This window comes from Dendropsophus ebraccatus, chromosome 12, assembly GCF_027789765.1.
Source record: "Dendropsophus ebraccatus isolate aDenEbr1 chromosome 12, aDenEbr1.pat, whole genome shotgun sequence".
NCBI lineage: Eukaryota > Metazoa > Chordata > Amphibia > Anura > Hylidae > Dendropsophus > Dendropsophus ebraccatus.
This window is the reverse complement of record NC_091465.1, coordinates 11,872,101-11,896,022: the sequence shown is the minus strand read 5'-3', so window position 1 is coordinate 11,896,022 and position 23,922 is coordinate 11,872,101. Positions and strand designations below refer to the sequence as shown.

General features: G+C 46.9%; 1 protein-coding gene across 1 annotated transcript; it reads left to right on the top strand.

Annotated features, from left to right (window-relative positions):
* The first annotated feature begins 794 nt into the window (after positions 1-794).
* Positions 795-23,815, top strand: EXOSC10 (exosome component 10). The gene is made up of 25 exons (XM_069947853.1): positions 795-986; positions 3,351-3,487; positions 3,705-3,828; positions 3,913-4,017; positions 5,327-5,492; positions 6,373-6,481; positions 6,599-6,674; positions 7,018-7,128; positions 8,820-8,963; positions 9,527-9,717; positions 9,799-9,955; positions 17,428-17,576; positions 17,677-17,727; positions 18,005-18,116; positions 18,635-18,682; positions 18,765-18,840; positions 19,911-20,020; positions 20,299-20,394; positions 20,870-20,944; positions 21,036-21,129; positions 21,212-21,285; positions 22,272-22,437; positions 22,605-22,666; positions 23,011-23,090; positions 23,715-23,815. Exons 1-25 carry the CDS (start codon positions 867-869, stop codon positions 23,743-23,745), a joined length of 2,664 nt encoding a protein of 887 aa, XP_069803954.1. The 5' UTR covers positions 795-866; the 3' UTR covers positions 23,746-23,815.
* Positions 23,816-23,922: the final 107 nt, after the last annotated feature.

Sequence of the window (23,922 nt, the reverse complement as noted above, 5' to 3'; positions counted from 1 at the left end):
TTGGGGTCGGCAACGGTTTCCAACCCCGAATGTTCAGCGTTTGATTCCTCACAGCTGCAGAAGTTGGATGCAGCCTTAGGCTATGTTCACACTATGTAAGAACAACGACCGCTGTCTCACATGTTCACCTGGCTGATACTGCAGCATCACTTTACCATCACTTTATTTTAAGTGGAATGCGGGCACATTGGGGTACACTTTCGGCTATGCCCGCAATGCAATTGACCACTGTTCACCTAACTGCGGCCATAGGAAATATACTTGTCGATTATTTTCTGCGTCTACAATGAACAACGGCCACAGTGCATAAAGTGTTTATACACAGCGGCCGTTGTCCTATTCACTGCCGTTCAATTAAGCACTGTTCATAAACAACAGATTCTATTTTACAAAAAAAAATATAGTGTGTGAACGCAGCCTTAGGGAGCCCTGGAACGTATGGCTATAGTCAATGTCTGCATCCATGTTTTCCAGGGAGCATCTTTTTGTGTATTCAATAAAACTCTGTGGTGTACTGTATTGTATCACATGCTGTTATCATATTGATATATACTATATTACCATACAGGTGCTAAGGTACATAAGACCTAAGCTATACACTGTATGCCCTGCAGAAATGGTGACAGGCCTGGCTGCTGCTGAGGGATATGAGCATGGACAACCCCTTTAAATCTTATGTGTATACTCTGTGCCACCACCAACATGGCCGCCTCTCCCCGTAGTGTCACATTCATGGGTCTTATGTGTGTACTCTAGGTGCCACCACCAAGATGGCCGCCGTTCTCGTGCCGGACGTTCCCGACGTCACATCCCAGAAGTCCTGCGCGACTCTCCTGTGATGACGTCAGAGCAGCTCGGTGGCAAAGATGGCTGCGCCCGGTGCAGGCGTGACGAGCAAGATGGAGACGTCCGGAGGCAGCGAGGGAACCGGAGAGCGGCAGTCAGAGCCCATTCCCGGCTTCCCCGACACCGACGCGTTTGTTAAGGTCGGTTATTAGCTGGAGGTCATGTGGTGTCGGGGCAGGGGGCGCTGTGCATCATGGGAGACAAACACTCACATGAATGTGGATATAGTAGAATTATTGACTCCCTGTAGTAATACACTTACTGTTCTATCCGATTACCGTAACACAGTGACATTAATACTACTGCCGCCATTGATCTCCATGGCAACCATAGGTCCTGTGCGCATGGTAACATCATGTCTGCTGCTTCATTAATGGCTTCAGAGCTGAACTCCCAGATCCCTGTAATGTTACATCTCCTATTATAATGCAGCTGTGTGATGTATGTTGTATATCCTGTCTTCCAGTACTTATCAGCTGCTGTATATCCTGCATGAAGTGGTGTATTCTTTCCAGTCTTCCAGTACTTATCAGCTGCTGTAGGCCCTGCAGGAAGTGGTGTATTCTTTCCAGTCTTCCAGTACTTATCAGCTGCTGTAGGCCCTGCAGGAAGTGGTGTATTCTTTCCAGTCTTCCAGTACTTATCAGCTGCTGTAGGCCCTGCAGGAAGTGGTGTATTCTTTCCAGTCTTCCAGTACTTATCAGCTGCTGTAGGCCCTGCAGGAAGTGGTGTATTCTTTCCAGTCTTTCAGTACGGTAGTGTCTAAATCCCATACCGCAAAGGGACCTCACTGGGTGCGCGCACACAGCTCCCAGGCAAGCCCCGCCCCGGCCGGATTTCATTGGCTGCTCCACTCCGGGCTTCCTATCAGTTAAAATCAGCCCTTTCTGGACCCCCGACCCTAATCCGAGCATTTAGTATTAGGGTTAGGGTTGGGGTCGGATTATGGTTATGTCCCACTGATTCTCATGTCTAACCCTCCCCACAGCCCCAACCCCAACTCTAACCCTCCTGATTAGCACCAACCCCGAGGGTTAGGGTTGTTGTGTGGGAATCGGATAGTTAGATGATTTTAGTAACCCTAATCTGACCCCCAAGCCTAACCCTAATACTAAACGCTCGGATTTGGGTCGGGGGTCCGTCAGGGTCTGATTTTAACTGATAGGAAGCCCGGAGTGGAGCAGCCAATGAAATCCGGCCGGGGCGGGACTTGCCTGGGAGCTGTGTGCGCGCACCCACTGAGGTCCCTTTGCGGTATGGAATTTAGTCACTACCCTTTCAGTACTTATGTAGGACATACAGCAGCTGATAAGGACTGGAGACTTTTCAATAGAAGTAATTTACACATTTCTGGCACTAGTTGATTTGAGAGACAATTGTGCTGGAGTACTCCTTTAACTCCTTCACGCCAACAATCGGTATATATATACGTTTTTACTGCACATACCCCATGCAGTAGGAATGTATATGCACGTTCCTGACTGTGAGGGGTTTGAGCGCTGCAGTGAGAGCGGCCCTGTGCACATCAGTGTCCTGGGAGCCAAGGGTAATGACAAGTAGCTGCACTCCCACAGCTGCCTGCCATTAACCCCTTAAACACTGCAATCTATAGTGACTGCGACTTTAAGGTAGTCAGTGACAGGACAAGCTCCTGTCACTGACTGATTGGGATTAGCATGGCTGCAGGGGTCACGGTTGCTTGTACTGCGGGGCGGAGGTAAGACACTTACCTCTATCCTGTATAGAGTCTGCTCTCAGGCAGGCTCTATGCATAGCTTGCCGATAACACTGATCTATGCTATTGTATATGCTTGTTTTATTGTAAAATAAGAGTGTAAAAAAAAAGTTTTTAAAAGTGTTTAAGAAACAACAACTTATAACCCCCCCCCCAATAAAAGTTTAAAATACCTCCTTGCCCATTATAAAAATAAAAAGTATAAAAAAAAAAACACTACAATTTATTTATCTACCTATATAGATAGATAGATAAATTAGCGTACGGAATTGTCTGATCTATTAAAATATAACATTATTGTTCCCGCACGGTGAACGGTGTAAATGAGGGGGGAAAAAACCCCAAAACACCAGGATTTAAAATTGTATACAATAAAAGAAAAATTAATAAAAAGCGATCAAAACTTTTCTGTTACACCAATATGATATTAATAAAAACTAGAGATCATGGCGCAAAAAATGACACCCCAACCGGCTCTGTAGGTGGACAAATAAAAGCGCGATGGCTCTTAGAAGGCGGGAGGAACACTGTGACCTGTGCATCAATAGGCTCGGTCTGGTACTACATACAGCAGGGATAGGGGGAACCTTCAGTCCTCCAGCTCTTACAAAACTACAATTCCCATCATGCCTTGAGAACCAACGCTTCAGCTGTCCAGGCATGAGGAGATTTCTTGTGTTTTAACAGCTGATGGGCGGCAGGTTCCCGTACCCTGGCATAGAGTGTTCCTTTAAGTAGTCTCTCACCTTATCTTTCCTTATCTTCTCAGTACGCCCTCGGAACAGTTGTCGGAGCCACTAAGGCCTCCACCGGCCTCCCGCAGTGCGGGGATGAGTACGACTTCTACCGCAGCTTTCCCGGTTTCCGGGCCTTCTGTGAGGCGCAGGGCGACCGGCTGCTCCAGTGGTAAGGGCCTGATCCATTGTAACAAACTACCAGAACAGGAGAGAGATTGCCCTGACTGGATACACTGTAACAACCTCTCAGCTGTAAGATGTATTGTGCTGAACTCTCAGTCTCTGAATGGAATCACTGATCTCAGTCACTTACAGCAAGCAGATTTAGGATCTTGTAGTGCTATATGGCGATTGAGCCGCCTCTCTATATAATTTTGTTTCCATAGTATGAGCCAGATTATGCAGTATCATGGCTGCCGCAGTCACATCAAGGACCGCAGTAGGGTCACCGCCCTGGAGGATAAGTACGACCTGCTGGTGGACGCCAACGACGCCGTCCTGGAGAGAGTGGTAGGTTCTGCCGTCCGTGGTCACTGGGGGAGGTGGGAGATGGAGCGTCAGTTTATACTGAATTAAAGGGACTGTTCATTCCAGGGTATCCTGCTCGATGAGGCCTCCGGCGTGAACCGCAATCAGCAGCCGATCCTCCCCGCAGGTCTGCAGGCGCCGAAGACCATCGTCTCCAGCTGGAACCGCAAGGTGAGAGGCGGAGGCTGAAGCCGCCCTCCAGGCTATCGTCTGGTAACCTTCTTCAGGCTGTAAATTATAACTATTCTCCCTGTACTGTAATAGTCACATCCCAGGTGCTCCCTGTCTGCCTGCTGCAGTACAAAGCACAGAGGTGGGACACAACGTCAGCCTGTAACTAGATGGAGGAATCATCAACCTCATTAGACAGAACGTTTAAGTCAATGGTTATAGGTGTTTCCTAATGGAGCAGAGCTGCAGTGTAAAGCATAGAGGGGGATACAGCGGCTGCAGCTAGGGAGGAGGCATTAGAACCTCATTGGACAATGCAGCTAAATTGCTTATATTAGTTGGGGTGTAGAGGTGGGAGAAGACAACTGCTCAGACCTTTAAAGTGGACCTAAATGTTCAGACAACTTCTGACGTGTCATAGAGACATATTAGGGGTTGCAATCTGTGGGGGTCCAGGTGCTGAGATGCTCCTTCTACCGTGTTTCCGCAAAAATAACACACTGTATGACGACTGAATAGTGGCAGACTGTGTGCAGCTCTACCTCTGGCTGTAGGGGGCTACAGGGATGGTGGCAGGCAGTAGGACTCTTGATGGTATTCCTGCACATTTACAAGTGACAGCCGTGGAAGGGAAGATCGGGGGTGGCGGCAGGTGACTATCTTTATGTCCTGCATGCAGCTGCTCTGCAACAGACACTGAAGGTAGGGAACAGCTAAAAAGACTTCCAGCTGTATGCCCTGGGGTCCTGTTCACCTTTGTGTCCTGGTCAACTTTGCTAGGTCTTCCTTTCGGGGGAAGCCTTATATACTAGGTCTTCTTTTCAGGGAAACAGGAAATAGTTTGGACAGCACTGCTAATGTAAGTAAACTTTTAAATAAGTTCTGTGATCGGTTGTGGTCTTTGTGCGAGGACCCGGACCCCCACCGATCACAGCTTGTGACATGTCAGAAAGTTTAGGTACATTAGTTGCGATGTCCGCTGGAGCAGTCTGACATTACTCTTGTGACATGCCTGAGCTGCTGTCCTGTCCCACCTCTGTGCTTTACACTGCAGCTCTGCTCTATTAGCATACAGCAGTAATTATTGACTTCCTGACTTCTTCATTGGACAGTGTAACAGTCACTGATTTTAGTTGTGTCCGAATGGAGCAGAGCTGCAGTGTAAAGTATAGGAAAGAGACAGAGCGGCAGCCGGATCCTCTGATGGGACAGGAGGATATTAGGTTACATCAGGCTCTGAAAGACAGTGCCACCATGGTGCAGTCGTCCTTACCCACATAGTAGGTGATTTCCCCTTCTTTGCCTATAGGGCAGCGACTCCTCCAAGAAGGGCAAAGCCGAGACGTTCCGGCTGCTGCACGCGAAGAACATCCTGAGGCCGCAGCTCAAGTTCAAGGAGAAGATTGATAATTCCAACACCCCGTTTGTCCCGAAAATCTTTGTGAAACCCAACGCTGAGAAGCCGCTGCCAGAAAGTGAGTTTGGAGAGTGGCACCTAAAGTACAGGAGCCGTAATGAAACCTAGATCTCTATAGGGGCTGTATACACATGTGGGTCTCTGTAGGGGCTGTATACCCGTGTTGGGCTCTGTAGGGGCTGTATACCCGTGTGGGTCTCTGTAGGGGCTGTATACCCGTGTGGGTCTCTGTAGGGGCTGTTTACCCGTGTGGGTCTCTGCGGGGGCTGTATACCCGTGTGGGTCTCTGCGGGGGCTGTATACCCGTGTGGGTCTCTGTAGGGGCTGTATACCCGTGTGGGTCTCTGTAGGGGCTGTGTACACGTGTGGGTCTCTGTAGGGGCTATGTACACGTGTGGGTCTCTGTGGGGGCTGTATACCCACGTGGGTCTCTGTGGGGGCTGTATACCCGCGTGGGTCTCTGTGGGGGCTGTATACCCGTGTGGGTCTCTGTGGGGGCTGTATACCCGTGTGGGTCTCTGTAGGGGCTGTATACCCGTGTGGGTCTCTGTGGGGGCTGTATACCCGCGTGGGTCTCTGTGGGGGCTGTATACCCGTGTGGGTCTCTGCGGGGGCTGTATACCCGTGTGGGTCTCTGTGGGGGCTGTATACCCGTGTGGGTCTCTGCGGGGGCTGTATACCCGTGTGGGTCTCTGTGGGGGCTGTATACCCGTGTGGGTCTCTGTAGGGGCTGTATACCCGTGTGGGTCTCTGTAGGGGCTATATACACGTGTGGGTCTCTGTGGGGGCTGTATACCCGTGTGGGTCTCTGTAGGGGCTATATACACGTGTGGGTCTCTGTGGGGGCTGTATACCCGTGTGGGTCTCTGTAGGGGCTATATACACGTGTGGGTCTCTGTGGGGGCTGTATACACGTGTGGGTCTTTTTGTTGTCTTAGTTCTCAAGAACAGTCGGGTGAGACAGCAGCTTCCTGAAGACCCGGACGTGCCTCAGGCCTTGTCCGACTTCATCCATCAGCAAAGAATGAAGCAGCCGGAGGAGGACATGTAAGTTAGAGGAGGCCGGAGCGGTCACATGATGTCCTGATATTTTCCCTTTATCATGGAGGGGTTGACGCGTTGCTCACATCATCTGACCTCTGGGATCTGTCCGTCCTGTCTTAGGGTCGCGCACCCCTACCAGTATGAGCTCCATCACTTTGTTCCTGTGAAGTCGTCTCTAGAAATGCCAGAGATCCAGGTGAGTGCCGAGTGATCTGGACATGCTGAACCTCATGTCTTTGTGGTGGCCATGTTGGCGTTGCCGGCAGTGTATAATGGGGAGGTTTTCATGTTGGTTGTGTATTACACCTGTTCTATAGTGTAAATGAGTGTCCAGTATATAACTCAGTGCCGCCCCTTCCTGGGTGCTGGAAGACGTTTCCCAGGACTGGGTCCAGCTTTTTCCCAGCACCCGGAGTTAAAAGGCAGCAGGCTGACAAGCCGACTGCCGAGATAACAAAGCGATTTGCTTCATTACTGTAATGCAGACCGCCATGCTTTACACTGCATGATACTAATCCGTGTGTCCTCGCTGTGTTCAGCGCTTCCGCCCCCTGGATGAGACCCCCTGTCACTTCATCACCACGTTGGACGATCTGGCGCAGTTGAATGAGAAGTTGCTGCAGTGCTCGGAGTTCGCCGTAGATTTAGAGGTGAGAACATAGCGGGGTGTGTGTGTGTGTGTGTCTGCGGGTGAGGAGAACACGGGATGGGTTGTGTGTCTGGGGGTGAGGAGAACACTGGGGACGGGTTGTGTGTCTGGGGGTGAGGAGAACACAGGGATCGGGTTGTCTTTCTGGGGGTGAGGAGAACACTGGGGACGGGTTGTCTGTCTGGGGGTGAGGAGAACACTGGGGACGGGTTGTGTGTCTGGGAGTGAGGAGAACACGGGACGGGTTGTGTGTCTGGGGGTGAGGAGAACACAGGGGACGGGTTGTGTGTCTGGGGGTGAGGAGAACACTGGGGACGGGTTGTCTGTGTGGGGGTGAGAAGAACACTGGGGACGGGTTGTGTGTCTGGGGGTGAGGAGAACACTGGGGACGGGTTGTGTGTCTGGGGGTGAGGAGAACACAGGGATCGGGTTGTGTGTCTGGGGGTGAGGAGAACACTGGGGACGGGTTGTGTGTCTGGGGGTGAGGAGAACACAGGGATCGGGTTGTGTGTCTGCGGGTGAGGAGAACACAGGGGACGGGTTGTGTGTCTGGGGGTGAGGAGAACACAGGGGACGGGTTGTCTGTGTGGGGGTGAGGAGAACACAGGGATCGGGTTGTGTGTCTGGGGGTGAGGCGAACACTGGGGATGGGTTGTGTGTCTGGGGGTGAGGAGAACACAGGGATCGGGTTGTGTGTCTGGGGGTGAGGAGAACACTGGGGACGGGTTGTGTGTCTGGGGGTGAGGAGACCACTGGGGACGGGTTGTGTGTCTGGGGGTGAGGAGAACACTGGGGACGGGTTGTGTGTCTGGGGGTGAGGAGAACACAGGGGACGGGTTGTGTGTCTGGGGGTGAGGAGAACACTGGGGACGGGTTGTGTGTCTGGGGGTGAGGAGAACACAGGGGACGGGTTGTGTGTCTGGGGGTGAGGAGAACACAGGGGACGGGTTGTGTGTCTGGGGGTGAGGAGAACACTGGGGACGGGTTGTGTGTCTGGGGGTGAGGAGAACACTGGGGACGGGTTGTGTGTCTGGGGGTGAGGAGAACACTGGGGACGGGTTGTGTGTCTGGGGGTGAGGAGAACACTGGGGACGGGTTGTGTGTCTGGGGGTGAGGAGAACACAGGGGACGGGTTGTGTGTCTGGGGGTGAGGAGAACACAGGTATCGGGTTGTGTGTCTGGGGGTGAGGAGAACACAGGTATCGGGTTGTGTGTCTGGGGGTGAGGAGAACACTGGGGACGGGTTGTGTGTCTGGGGGTGAGGAGAACACAGGTATCGGGTTGTGTGTCTGGGGGTGAGGAGAACACAGGTATCGGGTTGTGTGTCTGGGGGTGAGGAGAACACAGGGGACGGGTTGTGTGTCTGGGGGTGAGGAGAACACTGGGGACGGGTTGTGTGTCTGGGGGTGAGGAGAACACAGGTATCGGGTTGTGTGTCTGGGGGTGAGGAGAACACAGGTATCGGGTTGTGTGTCTGGGGGTGAGGAGAACACAGGTATCGGGTTGTGTGTCTGGGGGTGAGGAGAACACAGGTATCGGGTTGTGTGTCTGGGGGTGAGGAGAACACAGGTATCGGGTTGTGTGTCTGGGGGTGAGGAGAACACAGGGGACGGGTTGTGTGTCTGGGGGTGAGGAGAACACAGGGGAGGGGGCTTTATCTGGAGGTGTCACTGAATGTTCCTCCCTCCACAGCATCACTCGTACAGGAGCTTCCTGGGTCTCACCTGCCTCATGCAGATCTCCACCCGCAGTGAGGATTACATCATAGACGTCCTGGAGCTGCGCAGTGACCTGTATATACTGAACGAGAGCTTCACACACCCCGCCATTGTGAAGGTCAGCAGCCACCTGGTGTTATGTGTGTGTATATATGTATATATACACACACACCGCATAATGTGTATCATGCAGTATAGGCAGAACTACCACCAGGAGATGGGGGTCCCCAGCCTGCTTCCAGATCATGGCAGGTCCCCAGCTTTGTATATAATATATAAGATGAACACCTGGTTCTCTAGGGAGAGCCGCGCTCCTATTAAAGGAGACCTGTCATGCAGGAGACTGGGGCAGAACCCACCCACCCATCAGAACCAGGTTAGCGGTATGACTGATGATAAACTTGTTTTTTTTCCAATGACAAACAGCAGAATTATAAATTCAGCTCTGGAGTATAATACACAATCAGTAATGGATGTACACAGTGACTCCACCAGCAGAATAGTGAGTGCAGCTCTGGAGTATAATACAGGATGTAGCTCAGGATCAGTATAGGATCAGTAATGTAATGTATGTACACAGTGACCCCACCAGCAGAATAGTGAGTGCAGCTCTGGAGTATAATACAGGATGTAACTCAGGATCAGTACAGTACGTTTGTAATGTAAGTTGTTGCTCTTTAGGTTTTGCACGGTGCGGACTCGGACATTGAGTGGCTTCAGAAGGACTTTGGTTTGTACGTTGTGAACATGTTTGATACCCATCAAGCATCTCGTATGCTGAACCTGGGAAGGAACTCTCTGGACCATCTGCTCCGGCTCTACTGTGACGTGGAGTCCGATAAGAAATACCAGCTCGCTGACTGGAGAGTCCGGTGCGTAAAAGTCTCATGTGCCCCTGCTTCTCCATTAAGGAGACCCCGTGACCCTAATGAACTGTATAACTGTATTAACAGACCCCTGCCAGAAGAAATGCTCCAGTATGCCAGAGCCGATACCCACTACCTGCTGTACATCTACGACAGGATGAGGACCGAGCTGCTGAACAATGCCAACGGGCAGCAGAACCTGCTCCAGCTAGTGTGGCAGAGGAGCAAGGAGATCTGTCTGAAGGTGAGAGACAGCATCATCACAAGTTATATTCCTGTATACAGGGGGCAGTATTATAGTAGTTATATTCCTGTATATAGGAGCAGTATTATAGTAGTTACATTCTTGTATATAGGAGCAGTATTATAGTAGTTATATTCCTGTATATAGGAGCAGTATTATAGTAGTTATATTCCTGTATATAGGGGCAGTATTATAGTAGTTATATTCCTGTATATAGGAGCAGTATTATACTAGTTATACGATCCAAAAGTAAGAAAGAGCTTAGCACTCACCGTTTGCTGCCAACATAGTCCACTTTATTCAGATCAATTCAGCATGAATACAGGGGAGGGAGGTGGAAGCAGGAGCGTCAAGGCGACAGACTGTTTCACTTGCAGTACGCGAGTTTCGTCAGGCCCACGGACGTCACTGCCGGGGGAGGGTCTTGTATAAATACGTAACAACAAAGCAGGTGAGATTAAAAACAATTAAAAACAATGCAAAAAGTTGTTACAGAAAAGAACCAAAATCATTACGCTCATTAAGGCCTAAGGGACCTACAGCCTGTAACCTGCTGATCCACATAGATTCTCTCTGGAGTAGGCGCTGGTGGCGATCTCCGCCATTAGCATTACAAAAAACTCTTTCCAATCCTAAAAACTTTAATACCTTGGTGTCTCCACCGTGCATGTCCCGTACATGAGAGATAAGTCTAGGTACCCCTTTACCAGTTTTTACAGAGTAACAATGTTCCTTGTATCGGATGTTAAGGGCTCTTTTTGTTTTGCCAACATAAAAACGTCCACAAGGACAAAAGATAGAATACACAACAAAGGTGCTCTTACAAGTGATCAGCTCGTTAATAAAGCACTCTTTGCCATTGAGCCTAACAAAGGATACTGGATACATTTGATTACAATAAGCACACTGGCCACATTTCTTGTTACCTACAATAGTGTTCACACTGAGCCAGTTTTTTTGTGATGCGGTAGTAACATGGGAACCTGATTTCCTCTTAAGTGTTTCACCTAAGGTGACATTTTTCCGATATGTAACAATAGGTTTGTGAATTGCTGTGTTATTGAGATCCGGATCATCTTCAATATAATGCCAATGTTTACGTATGCTATCATTAATACATCTATTCATGTTGGTATTTTGAAAAGAAAAAACGAACCTTTTTGGTCTAGAGTGGGGATTTTTTTTACTTAGTAGTAAGTGAGAACGATTTTTTTCAGATACTTTTTCTATGGCCCTGTTTACAATGGAATATGGATATTTTCTCTCTTCTAGTCTCTGTGCTAGTTCGGACGCTTGCTGTGTAAACTTGTCTGTGGTATTATTAATTCTCTTAAGTCTCAGAAATTGGCTATATGGGATGCTATTCTTTACCTGTTTTGGGTGGGAGCTATGGTAGTGTAAAATAGAGTTAGTAGCCTGCGGCTTCCTGTATACGGAGGTAATCAGGTTCCCATCAGATATATCAACTAATACATCGAGGAACTCAATTTTATGTCCCCCAAATTTGCTAGTGAAAATCATATTAACATTATTATTCTCATTCAAATACCTAACAAAATCATTAAACTGTCCCTCAGAACCCTCCCAAACAATAAATACGTCATCCACATATCTGAAATAATTCTTAATGTGAGAAATAAAGGGGTTGCAACTGTGAAAAACAATATTCATCTCCATAAAGGCCAAAAAAAGATTAGCATAGGTGCATGATACGGGTGTACCCATCGCGGTACCGGTGTTCTGCCCGTACCATGCACCTTCAAAAACAAAGTAATTATTGGTGAGAATAAATAATAAAGCCTCCTTAACAAAATTACGTAAAGAAAGGGGGTGATTAGTGAGCTCGAGGATGCGATCGATAGCCTCCACACCCGCATCGTGAGGGATGCGGGTGTAGAGGCTCTCAACGTCCACAGAAGCCAGATAACAACCAGGAGTAAAATGGCTCTCCTCCAAAGCTAGTAGGAAATCATTGGAATCTTTGAGGTACGCGGGGAAACCATCTAAAAGGGGTCTGAGTAACCAATCCAAGTATTGGGAGACCCCCTCGGTCGCAGACCCGATAGCGGATACAATAGGGCGACCGGGGGGTCTCTCAAGGCATTTGTGAACTTTTGGAAGACAGTACCACTTAGGTGTACGAGGTGACTCAATTAGCAATTTCTCAGCTACTTTTTTTGTGATGGCTCCTCTACCGACGTGCGTACTAAGTAATGTTCCACTATTTTTTTAGTGGGATCTTGGGTCACCAGGGTGTATATACGTCTATCATCGAGCTGACTGTGGGCCTCCTCAACATAATATGCTGTGGAGAGTACCACCGTGGCCCCCCCCTTATCGGCTTTGGTAATAGTTAGATCAGGTCGATTTTTTAACCATGCAATGGCTTTCTGTTCTCTATTATTTAAATTACTTTTGTTTTTAGGATAAATTAGGGCCCTCACGTCTTGCAACACTGCTTTTGAAAAGCATTCTACTGCTCCACCGGGAGCTATGGGAGGGGTGAACGTGGAAGCATTCCCACCTGTGAAGGGACTAGGATCACTATTGGGTTCTACTACAGGGTTAGCTGGGACCTCTATATCTGCTAGCAGCATGGCACACTCTATTTCAGAAACAGAAAAACCATCGGAGGGTATAAAACCCAAAGGTCCCACTGAACACCTTTTTACAAAAGTATTATAGTAATTATATTCTTGTATATAGGAGCAGTATTATAGTGGTTATATTCCTGTATATAGGGGCAGTATTATAGTAGTTATATTCCTGTTTATAGGAGCAGTATTATAGTAGTTATATTCCTGTATACAGGAGCAGTATTATAGTAGTTATAATACTGCTCCTATATACAAGAATATAACTACTATAATACTGCTCCTGTATACAGGAATATAACTACTATAATACTGCTCCTATAAACAGGAATATAACTACTATAATACTGCCCCTATATACAAGAATATAACTACTATAATACTGCTCCTATATACAGGGATATAACTACTATAATACTGCTCCTATATACAGGAATATAACTACTATAATACTGCCCCCTATATACAGGAATATAACTAGTATAATACTGCTCCTATATACAGGAATATAACTACTATAATACACGAACTGGAGAGAATGGAACGGCTGCACATCCCATCTATGGCTGATACGCTAACTCCACACCGTGTCGGTCAGCGACCGCCAACCCCGCAAAGCGTGCACATGCAGGGAAGGGAGGCCATGGAACGGCCCTGCAACCCCAATGTCACAGGACCAGACCCAAAAAGCCCTAACAACTACTATAATACTGCTCCTATATACAGGAATATAACTACTATAATACTGCCCCTATATACAAGAATATAACTACTATAATACTGCTCCTATATACAGGAATATAACTACTATAATACTGCTCCTATATACAAGAATATAGTAGTTATATTCTTGTATATAGGGGCAGTATTATAGTAGTTATATTCTTGTATATAGGAGCAGTATTATAGTAGTTATATTCCTGTATATAGGAGCAGTATTATAGTAGTTATATTCCTGTATATAGGAGCAGTATTCTAGGAGTTATATTCTTGTATATAGGAGCAGTATTATAGTAGGTATATTCCTGTATATAGAAGCAGTGTTATTGTAGTTATATTCTTGTATATAGGAGCAGTATTATTGTAGTTATATTCTTGTATATAGGAGGCAGTATTATATTAGTTATATTCCTGTATATAGGAGCAGTATTCTAGGAGTTATATTCCTGCATATAGGGGGCAGTATTATAGTAGTTATATTCCTGTATTCCTGTATATAGGAGCAGTATTATAGTAGTTATATTCCTGTATATAGGAGCAGTATTATAGTAGTTATATTCCTGTATATAGGGGGCAGTATTATAGTAGTTATATTCTTGTATATAGGAGCAGTATTATAGTAGTTATATGCAATGGAGAAGAAGGAATCCGCACTCACCGGTCAGTAGAAAAGGAAGGTTTAATAATCCAAACACCAGAGGCTGAGGCTGGGAGGGGGAAGGTCTTACGCAGGTGAGCTCCTTACAGCAACAATTGTTTCTCGCCTGCTCGGCGCTTCGTCTGGCTGTGAGCAACGTCAGAGGAAGGGGGAGGTACAATATACACGGGATACAGGTGCACAACACAAGGCAAATTATAAACACCGTAAACGTGAAAAAAGAAATATAAACAATATTTACAAAAGTGTATTCATATCGTTACGTTCATTAAGGCCACATGGGCCCGTAGCATCTAACTTAAGAATCCACTGAGTTTCCCGTTTTAACAGGAGTTTGAGCCTGTCTGAACCATCTGTGGTGGGATTAACCCTCTCCAGGCCGAAGAATTGTAAGAGCTTAACATTAGACTGGTGCACAGTCCTAACGTGCTCAATAAGGCGGGGGACTCCTTTGCCCGTGCGCACAGAATATAGGTGCTCTTTAAACCGCGTCCACAAGGGGCGCTTGGTTTTGCCTATATAAAATCTGTGGCACGGGCAGAGGATGGCATAAACCACATGGGTGGTACGGCACGTGATGAGATCGCGTACCAGACAATCATGACCTGCTAGGTTTAAATATGAGGTATTATACATTTGGACACAATAAGTGCATGAACCGCAACGTCTGTTGCCCTCAAGCCTATTCTGTTGGAGCCAGTTCACACTACGTTTAGGTGTCACCTTGGTTAAAACATCGCCTATGGTGGCATTTTTCCTAAACGTAATGAGCGGTTTGTTGTAAGCTGTTCCGGCAAGGTCCGGGTCTTGTTGCAGCAAAAACCAATGCTTGGTAATAATGTTGCGTAAAGTATTATTCATCTGAGTATTCTGAAATGCAAAAACAAATCTATTGTGATCGGGAGTACTGGTGGAGGAAACTTGAGACTTTTGCTCTTGGCTATGTAGTGTAGATTTTTCTACGGCTATGGTTCTGACATACGCTTTATCAACAACAGGTTGTGGGTAGCCTCTATTCAGGAGGCGAACTTTCAATTCATTAGCCTGTTTATGAAAGCCTGTGTCAGTGTCATTAATGCGTTTTATACGCAACATTTGTCCGTATGGAATAGAGTCCCGCACTTGAGGAGGGTGTGAACTATGGTAATGAAGTATGGCGTTAGCTGCAGTATGCTTACGGAAAACTGTAGTATGTAAGTGAGTAGTTGTAGCAGTAACTAGGACGTCTAGATATTCAAGGCTGTTGCCTCCGAAGCAGGAGGTAAAAAACATATTACAAGTGTTGGTACTATTAAGGAAAGAAATAAATGCATGAAACCTATCAACAGTGCCCTTCCAAATAATAAAAATATCATCTACAAAACGTTTGTAACAAACCAGGTCATCCAAAAAATGATTGGTAGGAGAAAAAATCATATTAACTTCAAGCCAAGACAGAAAAAGATTGGCATACGTACAGGAGACCGGCGTGCCCATCGCAGTGCCGGTCTCCTGACGGTACCAATCTCCCTCAAAAGTGAAACAGTTATTTTGGAGCACAAAGAGGAGAGCTTCTTTAATAAACAATCTGAATTCAGAAGATTCAGATCTTCTGAATTCAGATTGTTTATTAAAGAAGCTCTCCTCTTTGTGCTCCAAAATAACTGTTTCACTTTTGAGGGAGATTGGTACCGTCAGGAGACCGGCACTGCGATGGGCACGCCGGTCTCCTGTACGTATGCCAATCTTTTTCTGTCTTGGCTTGAAGTTAATATGATTTTTTCTCCTACCAATCATTTTTTGGATGACCTGGTTTGTTACAAACGTTTTGTAGATGATATTTTTATTATTTGGAAGGGCACTGTTGATAGGTTTCATGCATTTATTTCTTTCCTTAATAGTACCAACACTTGTAATATGTTTTTTACCTCCTGCTTCGGAGGCAACAGCCTTGAATATCTAGACGTCCTAGTTACTGCTACAACTACTCACTTACATACTACAGTTTTCCGTAAGCATACTGCAGCTAACGCCATACTTCATTACCATAGTTCACACCCTCCTCAAGTGCGGGACTCTATTCCATACGGACAAATGTTGCGTATAAAACGCATTAATGACACTGACACAGGCTTTCATAAACAGGCTAATGAATTGAAAGTTCGCCTCCTGAATAGAGGCTACCCACAACCTGTTGTTGATAAAGCGTATGTCAGAACCATAGCCGTAGAAAAATCTACACTACATAGCCAAGAGCAAAAGTCTCAAGTTTCCTCCACCAGTACTCCCGATCACAATAGATTTGTTTTTGCATTTCAGAATACTCAGATGAATAATACTTTACGCAACATTATTACCAAGCATTGGTTTTTGCTGCAACAAGACCCGGACCTTGCCGGAACAGCTTACAACAAACCGCTCATTACGTTTAGGAAAAATGCCACCATAGGCGATGTTTTAACCAAGGTGACACCTAAACGTAGTGTGAACTGGCTCCAACAGAATAGGCTTGAGGGCAACAGACGTTGCGGTTCATGCACTTATTGTGTCCAAATGTATAATACCTCATATTTAAACCTAGCAGGTCATGATTGTCTGGTACGCGATCTCATCACGTGCCGTACCACCCATGTGGTTTATGCCATCCTCTGCCCGTGCCACAGATTTTATATAGGCAAAACCAAGCGCCCCTTGTGGACGCGGTTTAAAGAGCACCTATATTCTGTGCGCACGGGCAAAGGAGTCCCCCGCCTTATTGAGCACGTTAGGACTGTGCACCAGTCTAATGTTAAGCTCCTACAATTCTTCGGCCTGGAGAGGGTTAATCCCACCACAGATGGTTCAGACAGGCTCAAACTCCTGTTAAAACGGGAAACTCAGTGGATTCTTAAGTTAGATGCTACGGGCCCATGTGGCCTTAATGAACGTAACGATATGAATACACTTTTGTAAATATTGTTTATATTTCTTTTTTCACGTTTACGGTGTTTATAATTTGCCTTGTGTTGTGCACCTGTATCCCGTGTATATTGTACCTCCCCCTTCCTCTGACGTTGCTCACAGCCAGACGAAGCGCCGAGCAGGCGAGAAACAATTGTTGCTGTAAGGAGCTCACCTGCGTAAGACCTTCCCCCTCCCAGCCTCAGCCTCTGGTGTTTGGATTATTAAACCTTCCTTTTCTACTGACCGGTGAGTGCGGATTCCTTCTTCTCCATTGCATATTTATACTCATCTTCTCAGTCTCCAGCACCCCGGCATACAAAGTTTATCCTACACTTACTGCTTACTGCATTTAACTGCCCTCGGTTCCATTCAAGTGGAGTTATCAGCTGGTGCCGTCTGAATCCTTCTCACCCTACTATTATAGTAGTTATGTTCTTGTATATAGGGAGCAGTATTATAGGAGTTATATTCTTGTATATAGGGGGCATTATTATAGCGGTCAGTCTTGTATATAGGTGGCGGTAGTATTACAGAAGTCTCTTGCACCTGTGAATGTAATGTTCCTTTCTATTACACAGAGATTTGTGAAGCCTATATTCACAGAAGATTCTTACCTTGAGTTGTACCAGAAGTTAAAGAGACATCTGAATACGCAGCAGTTGACCGCTTTTCGCCTCCTCTTTGCCTGGAGAGACAAAATGGCGCGTCAGGAGGATGAGAGCACGGGGTGAGTGTCACTATGATCATATACGGTGGAGCTTATTTCAGCCAGGATGACTCCGTCCTTTTACCCTGCATTTTATCCTCACTGTTCCTTTTCGCTATAGATACGTCTTGCCTAACCACATGCTGATGAAGATTTCTGAGGAACTTCCCAAGTAAGTGCAGACCACAGGACATAAGGCGTTCAGTGACCCAGAGGTCCGGGCTGCCACCTCTTCAGGTACTTACAGTTCATGTTGAGCAGCGTTGCTGAGCTGTTTGGGTTCAGGAACGTTCTCAGAACCCACACTTTTGTCGTTCGACTCTTGGCGTCTGGACAAGTTAGATGGCGTCCTGGGGCTACCAGAAAAACATAGATTCGGCAACTCTGCTCAACACTCCATATGGTGTAAGGGCAGGGATGACATTGGTATATGGTCTTGTCTTATGCAGGGAACCCCAGGGGATCATCGCCTGCTGTAACCCGGTTCCTCCTCTCGTAAGACAACAGATTAATGAATTGTCTCTTCTGGTCCAGCAAGCTCGGGAGAAGCCATTGATGAAGGTATATTACAGATTCCCCCCCCAAGCCTGTATTCTTTGGTTACTTTCTCTTGGCCGCTAGAACTATCAGATTGGTTACTGAAGCTTCATCATTTCATTCGTCTCTGGTTAGTAAGGGAACTAGAGGCCCATGAGGCCCCAGCACAGACGCTCAAAAAAACGTTATAACGTTCCCATCTCCTTGTTGCTGTCTTGTTCCTCACCTGGCTGGACGGCGCGGCCGTGTGCTGCCCCAGTCATTTGCCACTTCGTAACCAGAGCAAAATGCTGCTGCAGTGACCAGCCTGTGGTGGATCATCTTGTCTCTTCATTTCATGGTTGGCCCATGAGCTTCTATGGAGGCAGTGTACTGCAGTATGTCTACAATGTACGGACCCGCTGCTTCCCTTGTTGTATGGAGTGCCTAGTGAAGGGGTGGGGGGTATAAGCAACAACGGACAATACCTTTTTAATATTGGCATGAATTTAGACAATAGTCACTTTCTTATCTTCTGTTTCTTTCTCTGTTTTTTTTTATAGTCTGAAACAAGTGCTGCGAAAAAGAAGGGCCCCATGCCGAACCCTGAGGTACAATGCCGATCATCTGCCTGCGGTAACTGCTTTCCCCTAGTGACCAGCGCTCAATGACCACCTGTCTTCTCTCCCACAGAAAATGGAGAGTTTCCTATTTGGTCCTCATGATTTATCAAAAACTCCCATGGGGCAGCTTCTCCTGGCCGGGGCAGGTAAGGGGCTGGTGGATGTGTGGTGGTGGGCTATTACCCATTGCTCAGCAGTAAATATATTTAGTTAACCCTTTGAGGACGGGGCCAATTTCAATTTTTGCATTTTCGTTTTTTCCTCCTTGTGCTTAAAAGGCCATAGCACTTGCATTTTTTCACCTAGAGACCCACATGAGCCCTTATTTTTTGCTTCGCTAATTGTACTTTGCAATGACAGGCTGAATTTTTGCATAAAGTACACTGCGAAACCAGAAAAAAATTCAAATTGAAATTGAAAAAAAAACAACATTTTGTTTATTTGGGGGGTATTTGTTTTTACGCCCTTCGCCCTGGGGTAAAACTGACTTGTTATGCATGTTCCTCAAGTCGTTACGAGTGATTAATTAATAGTTCGGGGGATTACGCACGCAACGATACCAAACATGTTTGTTTGTTTTGTTGGTTGGTTTATTTATTTTTATTAATAACATGGGAAAAGGGGGGTGATTCTGACTTTTATTAGGGGAGGGGGGTTATTCCCCCCTGGGGTTAGGGTTATTCCCCCCCCTGCTTCTCGTATAAGTACACTGATCTCTCATTGAGATCCATGCTGCATGTAATTTATACAGCAAAAATCAATGAGATCGGCACATTGATTGCTTCCGGCTGCTGCAGCCACACTCAGCCAATCACAGGCCGCGGCGGTCGAATGGGGCCGATCTGGCCGATTATCGTTACTGTGGAATAGGGCCCTTAGTATCCGGGAGGGAGGCAGCACCCAGGACCCCCTGCTGATCTGTAGTGATGCCTTTTTAGTACATTAAAGTGTCACTGTCCTTTGGGAAAACTTGTGACATGTCAGAGACGTAAAAGCAAAAAATGACTAGCATTCCTATACCACTGTTCACACTGCAGGTTGCATGCTACCATGGCTAAGACAAAAATAGGAAGGTGTTGCAGCTACCTGCTGTGTATACACAAACAGCTTGGGGTGTGTGGCCCCCTCCTGTTGGCTTTCACTCCACCCGTTCCCTGTGGGGGTTTTGGACGTCGTTTGGTTGGACCCCCCCCTAACACCTTCTCTTGCGTTCCAGCTGTAGAGATCTCCACAGGCAGCCTCTTCAATGATGAGGATCCTCCCGCTCCATCCACACCACACAGTCCTGTCGCGGTGCGTGCCGAGGCCGCCATCTCCTGCTTTAGTGTAAGTAACGCTCTACATGTACTAAGAAGCAATGGCATACAGAGGATTGCTGGTTCTGGGCATTAACCAGAGCTTGATGCTTTCCATCATGTCCTGCTCCTCTGTCCTCACACAACGGTATAACACAGCGGATCGCTTCTGCCTGGAGTGTTCCTTTAAGAGAGCTGGTCCGAGGATGAGACGAGCTGCAGATAACACTCTAGAATAATGCCTGCAGCCTTCTGGGGTGCCAGTTACCTCCCCCATTAACATTAATGACGTTTTTCGTCCCCTCCTAGGATCCTAGAGAAGACAGTGACAAGATGGACGGACTCTCTCAGGCCCAGAAGAAAGCTACAAGCATACTGGAGTCCTTTGACAACCCATTCCGGATGGTGAGATGCTTCCTGCTTTACATAAGGCGTGATCCCTTTTGGGTGAAAGTTTTTCATCATTTTCAGGACTGATGTGCTGGCCTATGACACATCCTGCCCACTAGGTGTCTCCCTTCCCTGCAATCTGCTGTCCACTGCCTGTTGTTAGGCTGAGTCTGACCAGACCACCCCTACAATTATTTTTAGTTCCCTATGGCCATGGTGGGACCTATTGAATGTAATGTCCCCCTCCCTTCAGCTTGTGCTCAGTGTAACCCTACTGTTTATTTCCTTTCTGATCAGGGAGCAAATCCAATGCATCAGTAACCCCTTCACCCGTCATCTATAGTAGTGCACAATGTAAATAACTCACATGGTCTGTTCAGTCCAGTGTACTTCCATCCTTACTATGTCATAGCAGAGAGGAGTATGTGCGGTGCTGTGTTTGGCCAAAGAAGTTAGGAAAAGTTTAATGTGTAACTTTCATCTCCTTTAGTTTCTTCCATCTGATATCCGGGGCGCCCACGCCTCTCAGGCAGCAAAGCTGGACCCCAATACCAAGATGTTTGAGGTGAGTTGGCTGTCGGTCATCCGTCTGTCCTGTGCAGCGCCCCCATCTATGGGCCGGAGGACTCAGCCGCCTCTTCACCTTGTTCTTGTAGATCAGTAACCGCTGGAAGCTGGTGAGCATTGCACAGCAAGAGCGCGAGGCAAAGGCCAGAGAGGAGGCCCGGAAGAAGAGACAAGCCGACAAAGGTGCCCAGTGCCCGCCGGGGTCAGGGACCATTCATCATGGCAGTCACTAAGTTTCCTTCATCATCTTCTGTTTTTCTTCCAGCTGCTCGAGAAAAAGCCAAGATGGAGCTTAAAAATAACGTGGCAAATCTGAAGTCTGTGCGCGAAATGGTGACGGTGAGTGAGCAAGACGACTTAGAGAATCCTACCACAAGTTACTATATAGTATGCTGTATGGCAGATAGTGACCGCCCAAACACTGTACAGGAATGGTTATGTCCTGAGGGAGGTGGAATAGTGAGTGCAGCTCTGGAGTATAGTGCAGGATGTAACTCAGGATAAGTAATGTATGTACACAGTGACCCCACCAGCAGAAAAGTGAGTGCTGCTCTGGAGTATAATACAGGATGTAACTCAGGATCAGTTCAGGATCATTAATGTATGTACACAGTGACCTCACCAGCAGAATAGTGAGTGCAGCTCTGGAGTATAATACAGCATGTAACTCAGGATCAGTAATGTAATGTACACAGTGACCCCACCAGCAGAATAGTGAGTGCAGCTTTGGAGTATAATACAGCATGTAACTCAGGATCAGTAATGTAATGTACACAGTGACCCCACCAGCAGAATAGTGAGTGCAGCTCTGGAGTATAATACAGCATGTAACTCAGGATCAGTAATGTAATGTACACAGTGACCCCACCAGCAGAATAGTGAGTGCAGCTCTGGGATATAATACAGCATGTAACTCAGGATCAGTAATGTAATGTATGTACACAGTGACCCCACCAGCAGAATAGTGAGTGCAGCTCTGGAGTATAATACAGCATGTAACTCAGGATCAATAATGTAATGTACACAGTGACCCCCACCAGCAGAATAGTGAGTGCAGCTCTGGGGTATAATACAGGATGTAACTCAGGATCAGTAATGTAATGTACACAGTGACCCCACCAGCAGAATAGTGAGTGCAGATCTGGGGTATAATACAGGATGTAACTCAGGATCAGTAATGTAATGTACACAGTGACCCCACCAGCATCATATAAATGTCTTTTATGGCTCCTGTGTTGTCTTCTTGCCCATCCGCCTGCTGTACTGGTTGTGATGGTTAGGACCGAGGATCCTATTTCTTTCAACATTGTTTAATTCTCTTGCAGGAAGAAGAGAGTAAGAAGCGTGAACGTGTAGTAAGTGAAACCGGGTCTGAGACCCCCAAAGCAGACAAGAAACGCCTCAAACACTCGGAGGAGGCTGCGGAGCTGGCGGTCCAGGCGCCATTTAAACCATTTGACTACAGCAAATCTAACTTCAAAGTGTTTGCAGGTACGTGTGGCAGTGTGTGGTGTGCGGCCTCTTGTATCATTGTGAGGTCACATGTTCTTTCTGCATTCAGTACAGTGTCCCCTTACTGCCTCAGAGCTGGGAACTTGTTGCACCAACCTGCGATTTTAACGCCTCAATTGAGTGTTTTAACTTCATGTTTCCTATAGGCAGCAGCAGTGTCAAGAGTCAGTCTGACTTTGACCCCAATAAGCAGACGCCCCAGGGGAAGGTGAGAACTGCATCTTTTTGTTCCTTGATGGGTTCAGTCTATTCAGCGGGGGTGGAACATGGCACAGAGGGTCCCCACTTAGAATTGGTGTCATGCTTCGCCCCCTCAAAACATTCAACATGAAGATGTATACAATACAGTCTATTAGTCTGGCATCTAATGATCTGCTATGTGTATGAACAGTCTGGATGTCCTGGCACTGATCTTGTCATTACAGTCCCCATATAGATTAGTATTCAGACCCCCAGATGAGTATTCAGACCCTTTGCTGGATTTTCCAGCATGTCGGTAAAGTGTCGTCCTGACATCAGAATTGATCAATTTGGGTTTTTTTTCCCCTTAAGCAGAAAAATCCCTCAGGAAAGAAAGGTCACCAGGCGATGGGAAACAAGAGCATGTCCTTCATCGGTGGGAAATCAGAGAGGTAGGCTGGAATATGATGGTGGGTGTCATCTAGATCAGTCCTTCTCAAACTGTAAGGCGCCCCCTAGTTGTTGGTGAGGCCCAGCTGGGGAGCCAGTTTTCACAAAACTGCACAGTCTTTTTTTTTTTTTTTTTCTGTTTGCATAAATCTCAATTTTAGCATTTTATTAATTTATTTAGTACTTGCTTTATTACTATCTAGAGCTTGGCATATGGGTGAAAGCTAGCCTGAGCATTATTTTCAGCTTTTAAATGGACTTTCACCACAGATGGTAAGGCCCAGGCACCCCCTTAGTCAGTCTGGTGAGGCCCAGGCATTGCCTTGGTCTGTTGGGTGAGACTCCAGTAGAAAAAGTTTGAGAAGCTCTGATCTAGAGTTTGGAGATTGTATGTGTCTGGGATTCTATAAGTTCTATAAGGAGGTGTGTCAGCTGGTCTCAGCCAATCAGCACTTATCCTCACTCTTGATTGGCAGCTTACAGGGCTCTTCACTATGCTCCTCCTACATGTCTCCCTCCATACACAGCCACCCCAATCTCCAACTCATTATTGGCATTGTTGAGTATTTGTTTCTATAGCTTAGGTAACCCATATGCATGTGTGTAATCTCTTGTTCTTCATTTAGGGGCTTCAGACACAGTTGGCCGAAGAGATAACCAGATCCGTGAAGAGTCACATTGGAATACCCTATTGTCTTTTATTATTAAAGCTTTTAGTTACAGATGGCTTCTGTGGTTGTAGTCCTGTTCACTCCATACCGGGCAGTCTATTCCCGAGCACCGGCCTGCCCTGGAGCACGGAGAGAAGGGCCGCTACCCCCAATGTGATGATCT

Bases quoted from the DNA above. Each gene is read 5' to 3' on its own strand.
- EXOSC10 (XM_069947853.1), top strand. From the start codon at position 867: ATGGCTGCGCCCGGTGCAGGCGTGACGAGCAAGATGGAGACGTCCGGA. The intron at 3,829-3,912 runs GTAGGTTCTGCC...TGTTCATTCCAG, and splicing joins ACGCCGTCCTGGAGAGAGTG to GGTATCCTGCTCGATGAGGC. The intron at 4,018-5,326 runs GTGAGAGGCGGA...CTTTGCCTATAG, and splicing joins TCTCCAGCTGGAACCGCAAG to GGCAGCGACTCCTCCAAGAA.